This window comes from Pipistrellus kuhlii, unplaced genomic scaffold (genome assembly GCF_014108245.1).
Source record: "Pipistrellus kuhlii isolate mPipKuh1 unplaced genomic scaffold, mPipKuh1.p scaffold_m20_p_18, whole genome shotgun sequence".
Taxonomy (NCBI): Eukaryota; Metazoa; Chordata; class Mammalia; order Chiroptera; family Vespertilionidae; genus Pipistrellus; species Pipistrellus kuhlii.
The window spans coordinates 19,190,572-19,211,969 of NW_023425493.1; the positions used below are offsets into that span (position 1 = coordinate 19,190,572).

Sequence of the window (21,398 nt, forward strand, 5' to 3'; positions counted from 1 at the left end):
TGATGTGGGTCTGTGTACATATCCTTGTATAATCCCTTACCCTTGAGTGTAGATAGAACCTAGGACCTGATAATATGATAGGATAGCCATTCCCTTGATTAGGTTGCATAATATGACAAAGGTGATGATACACTATTGTGTTAGATTCTCTCACTGGTTCTGAAGAAGTAATATGCCATGTTCTGAGAGTGCTATAGGAATGGCTGCCAAGGGCAATCTCTAGGAACTAAGAACAACTCTCTACCCATAGATAACAAAAAAATAGAGGGATCTCAATCCTACAACTGCAAGAGGAGTCTGAGCTCCAGATGAGAATGCAGCCTGGATGATACCTTTGTTTTGACCTTCTGACACTCTTAGCAGTCAACCAGCTATCCTGTGCCTGGGCTTCAGATCTATGGAAAATGTGAAATAATAAATGGGTGTTACTGTAAGTCATGAAGCGTGTGGTCATACAACAGTGGAAAAAGAATGTAGTATGCTAACATGAAAACACCAAGAGTGAGTAAAACAGGTGAGATGTGGGGATCTACTGAAGAACACCACTATAAATGAACCCAGATGGAACTCACCCCAGTAACCAGCATCTGGATTAAACAAAACAGAAAAGAATATTACTGGCAACTAGAAGCATTCTTCACACACCCTTTCCAGTCATTACCCTATCAGGATTATCACTTCTTGATTTCTTTTACATCAGATGAGTCTGAATTGTATCTAACAGAATCACACTGTGCAGACAGTCTTTTGAGACTAACTTTCATGCCCAACATACATTTTTGAGATTTATCCATTCTGTGGCATGAAGCAGTTTGTTCTTTGTCAATACTGTATGGAATTCCACTGTGTAAGGAAACAAAATGTATCCATTCTATTGCTGATGAGCATTTGGGTAGTTTCTGATTTTTTAGCTGTTATAAACACTTTTGTACAAGTCTTTTGAGAAACCTATGTATGCATTTCTATTGGGTACATAAATTGGAGTGGAATTGCTGGGTCACAAAGCATTGTTCAATGTTAGAAGATATTGTCCAATAGTTCTCTAAAACTGTTGTAAAAAATGAATACTCCCATCAGCAGTGTATAAAAATTCCTTTTGTTCTAGATTCATATCAACATTTGGTAATTTCTGTTGTCCTAATTTTAGACATTCTTGTTGGGTGTATAGTTCCATTTTAGTTTAAATTTGCATTTTTCTGATGACTAATGAAACTGAGCACCTTTTTCACAAACTATTAATAAATGGCCTTTTGGATTACCTCTTTTATAAAATGGGCATTCAATCTTGCCTTTTTCTCATTGATGTGTAGAAATTCATTACATATTATGATTGGATAATAAGACTTAGAATTTCCTCTTTTCATACTGTCAGATTATCATCAAATGATTATCAGAGAAAATATAACATAAGCAACATCTGGACTAAACATAAAGAGCCTTAAAACAGCTTCTATTCTCTTGTAACAGGTTTGATAAGAGAAAAAGAGAAAGAAAAAGTCTACTTTTGAACATTTAATTCAAAACCTAAGCAAAATGGGTTATAACTTCTGACACTGGGAGAAACCCACTGGGAAGCTGCCATAAGTCACAGTACTTTATAGCAATAAAATCATCACACCCTTGAAGCTCACTATTTCTTGTTAATTAAAACTTCATTGTCAGAAACATTTTGTAATTTCTTGAGAAATACACGCTTCTGAAAAAAGAAAAAAAAAAGGCAAATAATTAGCTGGATTTTCTTTTAAAAGGGACCAGAGGAAACCCTGACTTCTGGTTTAAAAAAACTGCCATTTCAAAATTAAACAAATAAACAACCCCCAATAAAACAAACCTTTAAAAAAAAAAAAGTGGTGTCATCAAGGATTGACAATTAGATATGCTTCCACTAATTTTCTGCCTTTTAGATTATAACTAGGGGTCCAGTGCACATGAAATCGTGCACCTTGAAAGGAACTGTGGGCCAAGAGGCGGTAGTAGGCACCGGGGGGTGTCTCAGCCCATCCTCTGCACCCCCATCTGGCTCCTCCTGCTACAGCCCCCAGCCCCCTATCTGCCAAAAGTTCCACTCCTTCCGCTGCTGCTCCCATGCACTGATGGCACTGGCCCTCCTCACACCAGCTGAAGGTGCAGAGTGATTGGGGCCGGCACCAGCAGTGGATGGGGGCAGGCCTGGCACTGTCAGTGGGTGCAAGCGGCAGTTGCTGCCCTGATTGCCTCTCAGGAGCAGGGGGAGGTGGAGAAGCCCTCATGGGTGATCAGGGCCAGCAGCTGCCGCTTGCACCAGCTGGTGGCACAGAGTGATCAAATTTTATCTCTCTGTGTATTGAAAACATGCTGGGTGAAAGGATCAACTTATTGATTTTCGTTTTGTTACTAAAAAGGGTTGACATTGGCTCCAATAAAAAAAAAAAAGATACTTTTTAGGAAAACTCACCTTTAAAAGTTGATCAATCAAGTACCTACTGTTACATTTATAAGGCAAAGAAATAAATAAAACTACTAAAAATATATTTCAAAATTTTAGCAATTGTATTTGTGCAAATATTTACAAGTAAAATGATGGTACTCATAAAATAGGGTGACATTTATTATTTTAGGAAGCTACCATGACGTTTCAGTGAATTTCAAGTGGAGGCAAAATGCTTCAAAGAAAATCTGAACATGTATGTTAGCAAATTATATGGATTAAAAAGATTTTGATTTATTAAAAGTATCCTTAAATTTCAGCTGTGTAATGGAAACTCACAAAAATTGGACCAAATACTGTTATGTAATTCCCATACCATATGCAAAAGCAATAAAATAATCTATTACCCTGTCTTTGAGTAATTAGTTTCTCACACTTGGAGAAAATTCTAATAAGCATTTTATAATGATACTGAGCAAACTCTTAGAAATGAGCTCTTTGCAAGCAAGCTGTTGGTACACAGAAGATGATTATCCTTCTCTCTTAATTAGACTTACTACATCTTGTCCTGTCCTTTGACTAAATAAACCTAATTTTTTCTATGTAATCACACAGGCTAGGGGTGTGTGTGTGTATGTGTCTTCCCCCCATTCATTTTGACACATCATTCCTTTAAAAAAAATGAAATAAATTTATTTACATGACACTATATTCTAGGAGTTACAGGGGGGAAAAAAAAAAGATTATTGATGTAGGGTCCCAAACATTCTAACCTTCTCCTGACTCAAGAGACCAGAAATAAAAATCAACCACACACAACCCATTTGAAGTATAACTTAGAAAAAGAAGTTACAAACCCAAATATTAAGAAGGGAAAGAATATCCAGTTTTTTCTAGTCTTCATATTAACTAAAGGTAGTATCTATGAATAGTTCACTATACAACAGAGCTGTTAAGTTCTTCAAAGATATGCCATCATCTATGGAATTAGATGCAAGACATCAGAGTTAGCAACCTGTCCAACAGGTAGGCTATCTTAGGTGACACCTGATCTTGAATGACACCTGCTTGATCCTGGCAGCTCAGGTTTCTCACTTTCTCAATAGTCTATCATAAGAAAGAGCATAGATCCAGGTAATTTTTCCTTCTTCAAAGAACAGGACTGCACTAACCTAAACTAACCTCAAATTGCTGTTTTAGCAATTCATTCATTCATAAAATACTATAAGCCTGAGAATGACAAAAATGTGGAGTCAAATTATTGATAAGAACTCCTCCCTGACTTCTTCTCCACATGTTAAGTTCATGGTGCTCCTAATTCAGCTGAATGGTAAGACCCGAGTAGGGGCGAGGAGGGCACCCGAGAAGATAGACTTCCATCTGAATTTTAATGACTGACTCTAAGACTCTCATACTTGTCAAGTATGTACAAAGAAAGTATTCTCAGTGGCAATGCTTAAGGCTTCCAAACCCAAGCTGAGATCATACCCATAATTAAATGTGGAATTTTGATAGACCGAATCCCCATCAGCACTTAAAAAAAAAAAAAAAAGACAACTACCAACATTCTTACTGCTGAGTCATGACTCATTTTCTTGAATCACTGTTCACTAGAAAACAAGAGGATATAATCAGTTATTCCCTTCTCTGCAATAAAGAATTAGATACTCTAAGAAAGTTTCTGCAACTGAAGTGTAAAAATCTGGTAAAGCTTATTTCACAATAGTCACCTGCTTCACTAAAACTGCCATAGAGGAAACTGAAAACAAAAACAACCTAGAGGGAATGAAAGAACAAACAGGAATAGAAAAAACAAAACCAGTCTGTAACTTTGCCTCCTTAGTGGCCACCGAGGTTAAGACTGGAACAGAATTCGGAGACATGGAAGCATGGAACAGACTGATGATGTATCTTAGAGGGAAGAGGGGTTGGAAGAGAGGGAAGAGATTAACCAAAGAACTTACATGCATATATGCATAACCCGTGGACACATAAAATAGTGGGGGGTGAGGGTTCCAGCTGGAGGGGGTCAATGGGAGGAAAAAGGGAACATCTGTAATACTTACTTTTTAAAATATATACTTTTTAAAAAATACTGGAACAGAAAGGGATATATCACCATGTTGTCTACATAAAAGGATTCCCAGAGTTTCAAGTGAATTACCAGGTAATTTTTGTGAGTAAAGAATTAATCTGACAGCTCAGAGCTTTTTCACATCCAGCCTTAAGCCCTGACCTCTGGCCACTTCTGTTTAAAGAGATTTCATTCTTACAGTTTTAACTGGGATGTAAAAGACAGAATTATACCCAAGAGGTAAAAAGAAATTGCAGCAGGAAAAAAGATAACAACTCCTTTGGCTGAGACTAAAGTTTTGATCAACTATAGCCAAACTGTTTTACAAAAATGGCACAGCTATATTGCAGAGCTCTTTACCTTCTTTGAAAATTTAATATATAAACTTTAATATATAAAATTTAATATATAATAAAAGGAGAATATGTTTCCTTCTAATGTTTTTCTTTCTAATGCACAGTAATAAGTTTTACAATGATTAGTTTGGTTAATAAAGTAGTTTCTTTCCAGTTAGGTCAGTAAACTACCAGCAACAACAGATTAATGACTTCTGATTGTTTCTGACATGGGAAAATACACCCAGGCCAAAGGTCTTTATCTATCTATCTATCTATCTATCTATCTATCTATCTATTATCTACCTATCTTTCGTATACACACATAATATAAAATATACACACGTATGATGGCAATTCTTTCCATACCCCTTGCAGGATATAAAAGATTAGCGAAAAACCTAAGTCCTGTGTAATATAGCATGTGCACTGTTAAATTGGATTGAGCATTATGTCCTCATTCTCACAGCCATCAGTCCTCTTATAAACAGTGTGCTCAAGTAATGCACTCCATAGCAAGACAAACAGTCTCTTGTTTCCTTCTTGGGTGGAGAATGCACTTTGTAATTTGGTTTCTGATAGCCGAGAGCAATTATGAAACTTACTTCTATTCCTTTATTCCTTACAACGTAACTGCTCATCCCACACAGCCTTGTAAATCACAAGTGCATTTACACAGACCCAGTCGAAAACTGGAATGAGCAGGTCAAGCTTTAACACAAAAGAACAGCATTACTTCACTGTGCTTATAGTCAAGTCAAGCCAAACCTGTTCCCAGGAGTTGTAAAGGGCCATGACAGATCCTTTTGACAATAGCTATCTTTACTATTTAGCTCACTAGAATAGTATGGCCTCTCTCAACCCCACAATGGTCTCCAGAAAAATGGAAAGGGCAGCAGCCTTTTTTAGGAACTAAATGAAAATGTATGAAGACAGATGTTCACTGTGCATTGTGACTCTCAAGATCCTCCTCTTAAGTTATCCTCTCTAACACATAATTCATGAGGTGAAGTAACAGAGGCCCATTATAAATGGAAAGAAATGGAGCTAGGCCTTGCATAAGAAACCAATTGGTCCAAACAGTTGGGATAATTTTTAAATGTTTTCTTATATATTTAAGAAATTAACAAAGAAGTGAACAGAGGGTGATATTTTGCTTTCAGTAAGTAGGTAAAGTTTAAAAAATAGATATTAGCATCTAAGAAAAGCTTGATTAAAATTATGCTGAAATTTTCTTAGTCTCAACGTCTTTAAAAAGACATTAAAATCAATTTGTCAGTTTTAATTTCATATACAGATATTCAGAATATTCCACAGCTATATAATTATTTACATAAAAGCATCATATAAACTATAGACATTTTCCTTAACTGAAAGCCATTTTATTTTTCTTCTCTAAATATTTTATTATATAGTTTTGGTTTTGACAAGAAGCATGGTTATCAATATGCTTTGATGATGTTTATTCCTCAATATTTCCTCTCCACAGATTTCAATTGAAGTTTATAAAGCATTTGGCCTATTCAGGCATTAATTCATGGTACCTGAGACCTGCAGATATAGTATAGATGGGAAATAGAACTTAAATGTAACTGATTCCACAAATAAAAGTAGCAAATTGAAAATAGGGAGCTCTGGGTTTTCATTTTAATTCTGTTCTTAACTCTGTGACCTTAAGCAAGATTAATTCCCTCAGACCTGAATGTTCTCACTGGAAACGGAGAAATGGGACTGCAGATAATCTCTGAAGTCTCTTTCAGATTTAATGAGCTAATGAGATACTTGTCATCTATTGGCAAAGAACGTTATAGGCATACCTCGGACAGAAAGAACAAGCAAGGTTCTCATTGGAGTGCTTTCAGTGTTTTTTTGGATCCAACTTGTTGAATTTTCAAATGACACAGACTTATGAAGTGCTACTAAGATTGAATCAAGGCTGTTAGAATCTTATTGATGGTCAATATATTTTGTCTCCTTCAGAGAAAAATGACATGTACTCATTTCCAGGTATTTAATATTTCACAAGGAATTTGGGGGAAGATCCAAAATGATAACCCACTTTAACTTATTAAAAAACAACAAGTAAACATTGCGATGTTAATATTTTGCTATGATCATTACCCTCCTAATTGGCCTGCGTTTCTCAGGGGGCTATTCTTGTGCTGTATTTTGTATGGGAACACCGGTAGCCTCCACAATATCCACATGAACTCACAGTAATGAAAACCAACCTATCTTTTTAAAGCCAGTCATCACAAAGGTAAACATACACTGCATTCATGTAATCAAAATAGAAAAGCTACATTCCCTTTAAATCTATACAAACTTTTCATTTCAGTCTCAGACAGACTGGAGGAACTCTTACCTGGGGTCTGCATTCTGGGAAGTTTCTGGGTGTTGTTAACATGATCTTTCCGGCATGCCAGTCAGAAACTCAAAACACTTTGTACACTGTGCTCACCCGCGCTCTCTCGCTCTCTCGCTCTCTCTCTTTTGCTCTTGCTCTGTGCCTCAGACAGTTTGGAATGCAGAAAAGCCAGAGCCAATGCCAGTTAAACTCAATTCTTTTTTCCCCTCCCAGTTCTTTTGCTAGAGAGCACTAAACAATAGCCACCCTTCCTTACTCACTGCGTGTCTTTCACAGCACCGGGTGCAGGCAATCTGCTTCAGAAGCAAATGTTTTACCAACCTGGTAATCCTTTTTTTCTGTCCCAAGGGGCAAGTAGGTGGGTGAGTGCATCTCTGTTTTAAAAAAGTGATGTTTTTAAAAAGGAATCTATTTCAAAATCTGTCCTATTTTAGGGGTAGAAAAGTAAAACAAATTCACCTATCTCAAAGGAATTAATTTAAACTTAGAAAAGAAAATTTTTATTTTCCTAAAGCCATTCATTCAGGTTTTAAGCTAGAACTTCATTTTAAAAAGAAATAATAATTAAAAAATTAATTTTATAAATTGAGTGGCTCTATTAAGTCATCTAAATGTGAAGAAATTATAGGCAATATCACTTTTCTCAGTCACCATTATAACTGTTTCAAAAATCAAACACATTTCTAGGGTTTGTTTTTTTCCTACACTCCAAAAAAGGAAGGCAAGTCCATGATTTCAACTTCATTAACAATATGATTACCTAACATATTATGCAGCTGCTTAGTTGCTGAGGTTAGCATGTCAGGACTGATCAGTTAAAAAATTCAAAGTCTGAATCACTGAGAAGAGCACAGTATCAATCTGTTACCTACCATTTAACAAACAGCTGATGGAACACACATATTCTCTCTTTATTCTGTGTGTATGTATAATATGTATGACATTTCACACAATATCTAGATATATATATATATGCACATATAATTATATATGTCTGCATATATTTATACATAATTCATATGTATGTATAAGTATGACTATCTTTTTTCCCTCCATTTTCTTCCCCAATTCTCAATGAGCAAATTTAAAGTCTCCTTTAATTAAGTCATGATTTGGTTTTTGTTATCTGTCTTATCTTCCTTCAAGAATTATAATGCTCCAACATTGACCTTTCCTCTGCTTTTACTTTTGGTTTCCTATTTCTACTTCAGATGAAATACTCCTTTAAACTATATTGCTTCTCTAATAAGAATCAAAGGGAAAGAAAGACAAAAACAAATGTATAGAAAAGAACAAACTAAGGGTCTGACTGTGAAGACTGACAAGACCGCAGATTCCCACCCTGCCCTGGAGCAACTAAACACCCCAACAACCCTTCCTTCTCTCACCAAAGGTAATACCCAACTTTATCATTAAGTGTCATTTATAAGCAACTTTAAAATAGTGCAAAGCACAATGAAATTACTTTTATTTGTTATTCCTGAGAATAATCCTAAGAAATGGATCCTGATTTCCATAATACTATCCAAGAGTTAGATCCAAGAACAGTGAGTCTAAGTTACAAGAGAGATTTCAGTTCACTTAAAAGAAGTCAGAGCCATTGGAAACGGCCTTCTGCAGCACTGCCTGCTGCAGGAGACAGTGCCTCCCCAGCTCTCTCCACACAGGTAGATTGTACGTTTGATGAATATACTGGGGTGCAGCGGCTCTCAAACTGTGCTCCTGAACAACACTGGTGTTCCGATTAGAAAACAGAATAACAGCAGTCTTTTCCCAAATGACAGAAAAAGTTCATGTAATTTTCTCAAGTGTGAACTTTTATTCTTAAACTAGAGGCCTGGTGCATGAATTTGCAAGCCAAGGAGGGACCGCGGAAGGGCTCCAAGGGGTGTCCAGCCCGTTTCACTCAGTCCCAATTGGCTGGACCCCAGCAGCAAGCTAACCTACCAGTTGGAGCATCTGCCCCCCGGTGGTCAGTGCATGTCATAGCGAGCAGTTGAGCGGCCTTAGCATATCATTAGCATATTACACTTTTATTATATAAGATATACTTAATTATTCTTAAGTAAACCTTAAAGAAGTCTACATGAGACCAAATTCAGACCAACAATGACATCTTTAGGTATCTGAAGTTTAATTTTAAAAAATCGACTATGTTCTGTAAAAAGCACTTTTACAACTTGGAGTTCTAATACCTGAGTAAATCTGAGAAGCATTGTTGAGGAAATAATTTTTCTTAAATCCTGAAGTCCCTCACCCCAGCCAGGTGCCATGCAAGCCTCAGGCCCCTGCTGTTCAGTCGTAACGTTACCAAGTCCTAGCTAATTTGTACATATCTCTATTATATAGATAGATTAGTCCAGATGGCATAGCTCAGTGGTTGAGTGTCAACCTGCAAACCAGGAGGTCATGGTTCAATTCCCAGTCAGGGCAAATGCCTGAGTTGCTAGCTTAATCTCCAGTAGGGGGCATACAGGAGGCAGATGATTCTCAATAGATGATTCTATCTCTCTTTCCCTCTCCCTTCCTTGCTCTGAAATCAATAAACATATATTTAAAATAAAAAATCAATTTTATTTATACATTAACATTACATGTATTAATTTACAACTATTAAGAAATTAATCAATATGAACTCTTTTTGAAAAGTAAGGATTACTATTGGTAATTCTGTTTTATGTCTTCCAGTCTTGGTGTGCTGCTTTTCTGACTGAAAGTTCCTCCCTGTCCTGGGCTGCCTGTCAAACTCTATTTACCCTTCCAAACCAACATTTTAAATTATTTTAGTAGGGCCGTGGTTGGCAAACTGCAGCTCACGAGCCACATGAGGCTCTTTAGCCCCTTGAGTGTGGCTCTTCCACAAAATATCACGGCCTGGGCGAGTCTATTTTGAAAAAGTGGAGTTAGAAGTTGTTTAAGTTTAAAAAATTTGTCTCTCAAAAGAAATTTCAATCGTTGTACTGTTGATATTTGGCTCTGTTGACTAATGAATTTGCCGACCACTGTCTTAGGGTGATTTAACTTATTTCCTACCCAGAGTTCTCCTCTGTATTCCCACCCCTCCTCATGCTATTCTTTTCTTCATAGCCTTCATTACTACCTAACATTCTCATTCTCATTCCCCCCCCCCCTCTCTCTCTCTCTCTCTCTCTATATATATATATATATATATATATATATATATATATATATATATATATATATATTTAATGTTCTTTTCACCACCAAAATGAGAGGTAGATGGGGAAAAGGGGTGCTTTGTCTTGTTTTCATGTTATCCCAGAGCTTAGAACAATGCCTAGTATTAGTAGGAACTGCATAAATGATAAATGGATGGATCAATAGATGGTGAAATAAAATATTTCCTGTATCAAACCTATGTAAGTATTTAGACTTAGAAATACTTTTAGAGTAACTCTAGATCAGGGGCCATGTTTTTCCACTTCCTCATGCCTGAGCCAGGCACTATGCATGTCATGTGATGCAAAAAGAACACATATATCTCAGGTTTACATGACCTTACGAAACTAACTGAAGCCAACAGAATAATATACCAGGGGAAGACAGTCATTTCATCGTTCACCTAACTAGGACCTACTTGTAATAGTTGGGATCCTAGTCTGTAGAAGTGGCCTCTCAGAGTAATTTTCACTGTCTATAAACCCACAGCCAATGCAGTCCACCATGGCCAGGGGAATTCAGCCGTTGGTTTGTAAATATTCTGTATTATTTTTCTGTAAGAATATTATTCCTTGTTAAAATGATGTATTGACCTAACTGGTATGGCTTAATTGGCTGAGCGTGGTCCCATACACCAGGAAGTTGCAAGTTCAATTCCCTTCTAGTCAGAACACATGCCCAGGTTGCTGGTTCAATCCCAAGTAGGGGGCATGCAGGAAACAGCAGATCAATGCTTCTATCTCCCTTCCTCTCTCTGAAATCAATAAAAACATATGTTTTTCTAAAATTGCTAAAATTAAGTTACTGATCCTTTTCATTTATTTTTTATCCTTTTTATTAGAAAATTCATTCCCTAAAGAAAAATTTAAGTTCTTAAGTTCTTAATTCTACCCATTGCTTCTGAACTATAAAAAACACCCTTTAAAAAATTATATTCAAGCTCCAAAAGGGCAATCCTGTCCGATTTAATAATACTAGTCTTATTACATTTTAATTTCTAATTCTACATTTCAAAATGCTTTGCCCCCTATTTTTTTTAGAAGGGTTAGTTTTGAAAGTTCCTAAGTATGACATGAGATTTTTTTCTCCTTTTTTAAAAGATGAGATAAATGATCCTCAACTCTGCTAAAGAAAAGTTTAAAACACTCTGGACATGGAAAAAGCAATTCCATAAATTATCATTTTTAGTTCTATAGAATCTCAGTAAATATGAAAAATAACTTCCAAGAGGTCAAAATTTCCTTCTAAATTTTGTCATGCACAATAAAAAAATATTAGTTATGAAAAAAAAGTTTTATGCCATAAAAAATGAATTAGATATTCTCAGAGAAAAGGCAGAAGCAATGGTATAAAAGGCTCAGAACTATGTTACAAGGCACATGATCAATTCATGATCAATTCCAACACAACGATCCTACAAAGAAAACACAATGTAGTTCAATTTATAAACACAATGTAGTTTATAAAAAATAAATAAATACTGCATTCAAAGACCGATTCACGTTTGTTTTGAAAACAAGTCAAATTTTTCCATTGTCACAAAGGATAACATCTTTTCTCTTGGCAATAAATAATGACATCTAAATTTATTACTGCTGAAACTAAAGACAAAAAATATTATTACCAGGGAAAACTTGAAAATCTTCTATAAGAGATTTGTTTCAGTGAGAGTGGCTATGTAATTTCAATAAAAAGAATTTCATTTTCAGGATACTCACTCCCACTCCTAGATTTCTCAGGAAGCCATCCTGAGAAATAAAAACAGGGATATCTGGATATAGAAAATGAAATTATCCCTTCCCTGTCATGTCAGGAATTAAATACAATAGTGTCTATCTTATTTGCAAGAGAACGTCGGGCCACAACACTAATTTTAAGAATATAATTTTGTCCCTATGTATAACCTAGAGGTCCAGTGCATGAATTCTTGTACCAATGGGGTCCCTCGGCCTGGCCTGTGGGATCAGGCCAAAACCGGCTCTCCGACATTCCCCAACGGGTCCCGGATTGTGAGAGGGTGCAGGCCAGGCAGAGAGACCCCTGGGGTGCACGATCGAGGCTGGGGAGGAACATGGGAGGTTGGCTAGCCAGAGAGAGACCATGGGAGGGTTCCAGGGTGTGTCCAGTCTGTGTTGCTCAGTCCCCATTGGTCGGACCCCAGCAGCAAGCTAACCTACCTGTCTACGCGTCTGCTCCTTGGTGGTCAGTGCATGTCATAGCAACTGGTTGACTGTCTGCCCCCTGGTGGTCAGTACACATAAAAACAAGTGGTTGAGAAGCCTTAGTATATCAATAGCATATTATGCTTTGATTGGTTGAACGGACGACCAGGTGACCAGACACTTAGCATATTAAGCTTTTATTATATAGGATTTTTAAAATTTGATTACTAGGGATATTCTTTATCTGTACCATCAATTGCTGCCTAATTAAAATTGTTGCCTAGGAAACATTAAAAATGTCCTGAAACTTTAATAATGCACATTTTAAATTCTATATCATACTTATGCACATAAACAAAGTTTTTAAAAATATGATGAATTGGAAAATACTGAAAATGCATTCTTGTTCAATGTTTATTTGGACTCAATACTGAATGAGTGCTATTAAGTTGGAAACATGTTCTTTGTAAAGAAGCTTTTGCCCAACCAGTGTTGCTCAGTGGTTGAGTGTCGACCCACTAACCAGGAGGTCAGGGTTTGATTCCTGGCCAGAGCACATGCCTGGGGACATAGGTTTGATCCCCAATAGGAGGCTTGCAGGAGGCAGCCTATCGATGGTTCTCTCTCATCATTGATGTTTCTATCTTACTCTCCCCTCTCCTTTCCTCTCTCTCTGAAATCAATATATATATATATATATATATATATATATATATATATATATATATATATATATATATATATATAATTTAAAAATTCTCTAAATTATGCCTGAAATTGCATCTTCTGTAAACATAATTTCATTCATCACAGTCATCACTATGGCTGCCAATAGCAATCAAAATAACCCTATTATTCTTTTAATATTTTCAAAGAGATAACTACACTTTTTTTACATTAAATAATAGTAAAACAGACAATTCTACTAATAAATTTATTTTTGTAAAGGTACAGGGATATATCCATTGACAGTGTCATAGGACCAAGGAGTTTAGAACTCAGCCTCTTTTGCTCACCATTATAAGATCATATGAGCAAGTGGAAGGGGCATAGTATAATGGTGACTTTAAGGTCAGATTACCAGGTTCAAACACTGGCTCTGCCATTTACTACTTGCAGGGACTTGAAAAAGCAATGCCTCAGTTTCATTAAATATTAAAAAATAAATTAATAAGGATAATAACAGTATCTAGCTCAAAGGGCTAAGAGAGTAAATATTTTTAAAGTGCTTAGAACAATATCTGGCACAAACCACTAGATAAGCATTTGTTGAGTAAAACAAAATAAAAATAGTATTCTGTGTGTTTGGGGAAAGGGAGTACTATAAAAAAGAGGTGGGTAAAAAAAAAAAACAATAGAAAATGAGAACAATTTTTATATTTCATCTCTGACTTGACATTGTATTCTTTCCCTAAAGCTTACATCTCTGTTGTGTTACTATCTTTATGATTTCTACATTTAGCAGGACTCACAAGCTATTACCACCTTAGATTCTCTGTGATTACATGGTCCAGCATACAGCCTACTTCAATTATGTGAAAAAGTCTGTGACTTTGTAAAAGAATATTCCTCTTGCCAAGAGTACCATTCAGTCTTCTGCTCCATCCACAGAGGACATCTACACTAATAAAAGAGAAAGATGCAAATTGACTGTACCTTCACGACACCGACGAGCCAATCAGGAGTTAGTATGCAAATTAACCCAACAAAGATTGTGGGTTGATTTGCTGAGCAGCCAGGGTGGGACGCTTGCGTCATCGCCATGGCGACAAAGCAGAGGTTCCGTACCAACCCAACCGCTCTGAGCCTCTGGGTAGTGTGGGAAGGTGGAAAGGCAGCTCCTGCCGAGGAAAGGCGGTGCTAGCAGCCAGGGTAAGGAATGCCCATTCTTGCACAAATCTTCATTCATTGGGCCTCTAGTTTGAAATAAGACACTACATTCCTTGTACTGTAACGATAGATGCCTTGATAAAAAGATGCTGACATTATAGATTACCCAAGGACAGGTGCAAAGGGTATGCTTTTTTGAAATAATTTCCCAGTAGGTAGTTTGCTGAATCTTTGTTATACATTCCAAGCAGCAACATTAAAACAAAAAAAATTAACATATCACTTATGTTCCAGTATTTGCCCAATCTTTTGGATTTATCCAACCAAACAATTTTGAGGAAAGATTTGTGCAAGGCTTACTAGCCACCTGATAATCATGCTGTCACAAAGTGGATCTGCTATAAACTGGTGTCTTCATTTTAGCATTCAACAACATTTATGCTTTTCCAGCCACAGAGGACTCTGATAACTTAAGGCAATTTAGTCAATCAAGATTTACTGAATGTATAATAAATTCTGATCTCAATATTGCTTGAGACAGAGACTGTCATGTTTTAATTGACAGTAAGGCATATATTGAAAGTAACTGAAGAAAAAAGAGTGCAGAATTTCATCAAATAAATTAAATTTTTGGTTTGCACTTCTTTTCTAATTATATTTTTACTATCTCTGACTTTATTTTTTAATATAAAGAGTTGTTCTCCCAAAAAATCTGGACTCATGAGAATGTTTGTCATAATCTATTAAACTATGAATAATCAGTACTTAAAGTCTGAAATTACAGTGCCCTAATTAAAAATTAGATGGGATTTTAAATGTGTTCACATATTGATTGTTTGGGACTCAAGATATCTTTTCTTACAGATACCTCTCTGCAAAACTGGCAGAGAGAAAGAAACTAACATTAATGAGGAGCTACAATGTGCCAGGACTCTGCTAGGAAACTTAATATCTTATTTTCACAACCCTACAGTAATTATCATGCTGAGTTTACACATTCAGAAGGCTGTTTCCTTACATCACACATTAGTTTACCAAATATATGCACACTGTGAAAAAAATCAACCATACTTAAAATCAATTAAGCTAATAAAAAAAATAGCAGCCCCATAACCCACCCCACTAAAGGCATTCCTCTTTTTTAATTTTTAGCTTTTCTTTTGGTATTTATCACAACATTTCTAAATAAAAACTAGTGGTATAAGAGTATTATTCAGAAATGCTGACATTAGATTGGTAAGGCTCTAAAAGTCTCCCATCCTCTTACCCCAGTTTGGTCTGGGTGCTCTTAGCCAGCTACACAGTATCATTCTGGGACTTCCCTTCAAGGATAATATGGGGATCCCCCTTTGTTGTCTTCTGTTCTTCTGTATTTACCCTTTCTGCTATTTGACAGATACTTTAGCTTGGAATACAATTTCAGTTTAGAAATCATGTCCGCTTGGAATTTTAATGTGACTGCTCCATGGTCTTAGTTTCTAATATTACTGCCAAGAATTCTGATGCCACTCTAATGCAAATCCTCTATAAATATTTTTTATTCTGTTTTAAATCCTTGAAACATTTAGCAGGCTTTCCTCATCACAGATGTTCAGAAATTACAGGGTTTATCTTTATTCACTATGCTGAGCACTCAGAGACCCTTTGAAACTCATAACCTGCAATAATGGTAAATTTTCTTTCAGGTCTTTACCAAATGTTCCTTAACTAGGGGCCTTTCTCTGATGATCTCATAAAATAATATTCCTTTGTCCCCCTCTCCACCCACAACATTCCCTAGATCCTTTACCTTACCTCATTTTCCTCCATCCCATCGGTCACCACATGACACACTGCAAAGCTGACTATTTGTCAGTCTACTCCTCCCAGAACATGAGTTCCCATGAAGGCAGAAGCTTTGTGTGTACTGCTGCCTGCAGTATCGTGAACACTTTGTTCACACAGTGAGTGGCACATAACAGGAATTTAAAAAAATATTTGATGAATGACAGGACTGACTTCAAAAAGCAAGATAATCTGCAGGAACAAAATTTAGCTGGGACAGGAAAAGAAGGGAGATGAGGTCTCACAAATACTTGTCAGTATTTTCAGTCATTCTTAAACCAGAAATCACCCATCAGTGATCGTGATTTATATAAAGTGATGGAGAAGCACCATAAATAATAAAGTGGATTTGAAGTTGTACAGACCTGGGTTTGAATTCTGGTTCTGCCACTTATTCTATCTATAAAATGAGGGTAATACCTACACCTGCTTCATAGGACCACTGCCAGGATAAACTTTGTGCAGCATACTCGTTATTTAAGAATTTATTAGAAAAAATAAGCAAGTGTATTAGTTTCCTAGGGAAGACAAAGATGTCTTCCTGTCAAGTATACCTTCAGATTCAACAGTCTCTATGGTCTTTTAATAGTTTTCCCATATCTAGTTTCTAATTTAAAAAGACTTTCTAGCCTTAAGAACACTCCTTCTAATGTAAATGGGTACTAGAACACAGTATGCCTTTAAAAAAGCTATTTAAGAGGCCCTTAATAACAGCAATTAAATTTGGATATATACAAATACTAGAATTTAAAAAGAGTTTGGTAATTTTTAAGTTCCATTCAAAATAGAGAAGAAATGTGCCCTGGCCAGTGTGTTCATCTTTTACCTATAACCCTATGCTATATCTCTATTATCAAGCATTATTAGAAAGGGCCGAATTTTCTCTTACTTCTATTTCGCATGCAGTTTCTTTTTGGGAGACTTACCTACCATTTGAGAACTGTCTAGCTTTAGTGGCTACTCCAGGGTTATTTTTATCTACTTGTTATGTGCATTCCCAATGATATTCTGCTTTTACTGTATTCTCCTTTCTTCTCTTACTTTTGCTCACACCACTGTATTATTTCACTAGCTCCCTCAGTGAATAATACTAGTTTACCTGGTTCCTAGGAATACATACAATTAAATACTTCTCTATAATTCCTACCTTTAGAAATTACAAAAGATTTGTTTAAAAGTGTTTTTAACTCTTTTGATATCACTACTAAGTGAGAGGGAAAACCTAAAGGCCTTCAAGTGGAAAAAAACATGAACTGAGATAAAACAATATTTTTTTCTTTACTAGCTGTTCTCTTTCTAATTCAGTCTTTTATTTCCTCCTATCCTATGAATTCATGTTGTTTTCATTATTTTCTACCTTTTTCTAACTATCTGCTCTCTAGAGATAGAAAGAACAAGCCAAACTCAGACAAAATAAGATCTTGTTAAGCAGAAGGAAAAAAAAAAAAAAAAAGGATGGTTATTTCCTGTTGTGTTGTATTTAAATACCAATGATAATGAGAAAAAAGTTACCATGCACATTTCTGAAGACAACAGGAAAGAAAAAATAGGTGGGAAATGTCAGAAAAAAAGAAGAAAAAAAGAGAAAGTAATCAAAACAATCCAGTTAACACAACAGCTTCATGAGAAACTAGGGAGCTCCTTTCTTAAGCACTGTTACCGTAGAAATCGATGGGCAGGTGGGTGCCCAGAGGGTCATAACAAAACATGCTTCATTCCTGGAGGCAGTTCCAATCTATTTTGAACACAAATGCAAACAGATTTCAACCAATCTGATATATAAATCCTTCTGTTTGAAATATTAACTAAAAAGGTTTTGGTAAAAGCTTAGCCAATCCTAGATGAGAGACAGACAGAGAGGGAGGGAAAACACAATCAAAGTATGTAACGGTGAGCTAATTGTGCTCAACCTATCTGAATCATATATTTTTCCTTTTGGAAAAGGTTCTATGGTAGTCAAGGGCAGAGATCAAGACTCAAAAATAAATCTCAAGATGCTTTATAAACAACTCCACCCCTGTGTTTCTACTTCCACTGCGAAACGGAATGATGAACTCTGACTATACTTGAGAAGAAAAAAATTTGTTAAACTATGCAAGTAGAAATGGAAAAAAGGAACAGGTAAAGTTATGAATATAGACACAGGATGCTTCCTAAAATACCTCAAATTATTTAATTTGTTGATTTAAACATGTCCAAGCAAAATGAGAAAACAGTGACAGAAACAGTAACACCTGATTCCATCATATATTGTCATAGGCACAACATTTATGAGCCACAGAAAACTTGTCCCCCAGCATTATTTCAGCTAAGTTTTATTTAACAAAGGGGTAAGGAGAAGAAAATATCCTCTTAAATTCCTGGAAAAGCCAATAGATGTTACTTTTATAATCTACTAGATTATAATTATCTAACATAAAAATGTCAAGAAGTTTTGTTTAGTCAGATTCAATTGCTCTTCTTTACTGCAGATAAAAAAACTAAGTTGTTTTAATGGCCAATTTAATATCCTATTACAAATGAATGACTGCAGAGTGAGAAGAAAGTCAGCTAATTTTTAAAGCAGTATTTTCTAGTAATGTGAAAGGCACAGGTTGGAGTCAACATAACATACTCTCCTAATTTAATTCTCTTGGATTTTAGTTAAAGGTTTCCCGGTTTCTGGAACACATTATGAAGAGCTGAAATGCACCTTCAGTGCAGGCAATTTCTTTTTCCCTTTATTTGTCTCTCTTCTTCCTTATTATAGTTATTAATATTATTACCATTATTATTAGGAATGTTAACTCATTCATTTGCTTGCAAGTTAAAAGGTTAGGAAGCTGTTACATAATGAAAAGTTAATCTCCTTGCCCCACCCCCACCCCACCAGGTCTCCAGTTTTCTTCTCAGAAGCAACCACTGCTAAAGTCTTCTATACAGTTCTAGTGTTACACATATATGCTTATGTGCACATGACATTTTTTATATTAATCATAGTATAGTATATATACTATTTCTGCACCTGAGTTTCCCCCTCTTCCCTTAATAATGTATCTTGGAAATTGTTTTACATTACTATACCTGAAGCTACTCTCTTTTTGATAGGTGCATAGTAGCTCATGACATAGATTTCACATAATTTATTTAAATAACCTCCTATGGAGAGACATTTAGGTTGTGCCTACTTGTGTTATTATAAACAATGATACAATGATTAGTGTGAGTAAATCTGGAGGACAAATTCTTAGAAGCAGTCGGTTTCTGGGAGAAAAGGATGGATAGTTTGGCCAAAATGCTCTATGTAGGAGCAATTTGGCATAAAATGGATTAGAGTGAAGAGAAACCAAGATGGAAAAAGAAAAGGTAAAGACAAAAATTATGAACAACAAATACATATCAAGTGAGTCAAAAAATCTGATGAACAGAATAAACTGGTGAATATAATAGAATCTGGGGCATAGAAAGGGAGAGGACTGACAATTCTTGGGGAAAAGAGGTGTGGGTAGTGCGGGAAGAGACTGGACAAAAATTGTACACCTATGGTTGAGGACAGTGATGGGGGGTAAAGGGTGGAATGGGAACTTGGTGGAGAAGAACTATGGAGGAAAAAAAGAGGAACAATTGTAATAATCTGAACAATAAAGATTTATTTTTGAAAAATGGACTAGAGTGCTTGTTCCCTCCTTATCTTCCAAGCATTATATATTTGCTAATCTCAGAGGTAAAAATCAATAGTTCGTTATAGTTTTAATTTGCTTTTGTTACTTATAAATAAGGTACAGCATCTTTTTGTTGTTTAAATGGCATTTTATTTTTCTTTCTTGTGAACTGCATATGCCTTTCCCTATTTTAAAGTTTTCATGTTAATAAGTATATGCATGTAGTTTAGAGTCTACTGATTTCATAAGACTTGTTAAAAAAAAAAAATCCACCAGCAATCCCCAGCCCTCCTCTTCTAACACTTTTCCTTCCACAGAAACAGCTACTTTTATCTCTTTTAGCATAGTCTTTTGATAGTCATCACCAAGTCTTAAATAATATGGCTATATCGATATTTTTAAATTCTTCCATTTTAGACACATCTACTGACTTTCCACTATGGAAGATGAGAATTTGACTCTTTCTTCCCTATTATTAGCCCAGTAGGTTCATACATACCTGCTATTCTCTCACCCTCCCTCTAATTACATATCGTAACTCTGGTAAGGACAAGCAATATTATGACTATACTAGAGGCCCAGTGTATGAAACTCATGCACTCGGGGGCATCCCTCAGCCTGGCCTATGCCCTCTTGCAGTCTGGGAGCCCTCAGGGGATGTCTGACTGCCTTAGCGCTTCGTGCTGCTAAGGAGGTAGGAGAGGCTCCCACCACCACTGCTTGGGCTCACCACCTATGAGCCCGGCTTCTGGCTGAGCAGCCCTCCCCCTGTGGGAGCACACTGACCACCAGGGGGCAACTCCTGCATTAAGTGTTTGCCCCCTGGTGGTCAGTGCACATCATAGCAACTGGTTGTTCTGCTGTTCAGTTGATGTGCATATTAGCCTCTTATTATATAGGACTAGAGGCCTGTTGCATGTGCAATAGGCCTTCCTTCCCCTGGCTGCCAGCACCAGTTTTCCTCTGGCACTTGGGACCCAGGCCTTTGCTCTGACCACCACCTTCAGTTTTTGCTCCAGCCAGAGTACCACTCCTATAGCTCCCTCTGGTTCTCCCCCCCCCCCCCACTCTGCTCCTCATAGCAGGTATCCTGCCCCACCTGGACACTCTGTGCCTACATGCATGCTGCCCAGAGGCCTGGAGTGGCTGGGGGACGGGGCCACCGCCATCTTTGGTGGGTTAATTTGCATACCCACTCCTGATTGGCTAGTAGGCATCATGAAGTGATGGCCAATTTGCACATTTCTCTTTTATTAGTGTAGATTATTATATAGGATGTTATTCAGAGTCCTCCACATAACAAATCCTATGTCTAATACAGTATAGTGGTCAAGAGCATGATCCTGAAGACAGACTGCTTAGGTGCAAATCCTGTTTAGTCCTGTTTTGTTATAGGCAAGTTACTTAACCTCTCCATGCCTCAGTTTCCTTATCTGTACAACAGTACCTAGTGGGTTTACAAGGATTAGCAAATTCATATACATAAAGTGCTTGATATGCAGAAGGTGTTATTTAAAGGTTTTTTTTGTGTGTCCTGAGCTACCTTTTTGTTTCTCCTGTAGCTACTGTCTAGAAGT

General features: G+C 36.5%; 1 protein-coding gene across 11 annotated transcripts in view; it reads right to left on the reverse strand.

Annotated features, from left to right (window-relative positions):
- Nucleotides 1–21,398, reverse strand: part of RASAL2 (RAS protein activator like 2) — a 219,528-nt gene that overhangs the window by 78,540 nt on the left and 119,590 nt on the right. The window contains exon 1 of one of the 11 annotated variants that reach the window (XM_036443095.2): nt 7,182–7,344. The exons of 8 other annotated variants lie outside the window; for them this stretch is intronic. In XM_036443095.2, coding sequence (XP_036298988.1) covers nt 7,182–7,223 — 42 coding nt within the window. In that variant the 5' untranslated portion in view covers nt 7,224–7,344. Of the gene's footprint in view, nt 1–7,181; nt 7,345–21,398 lie in introns of those variants that run through there. 2 more of the 11 variants (XM_036443093.2, XM_036443094.2) reach the window with 2 other exon arrangements.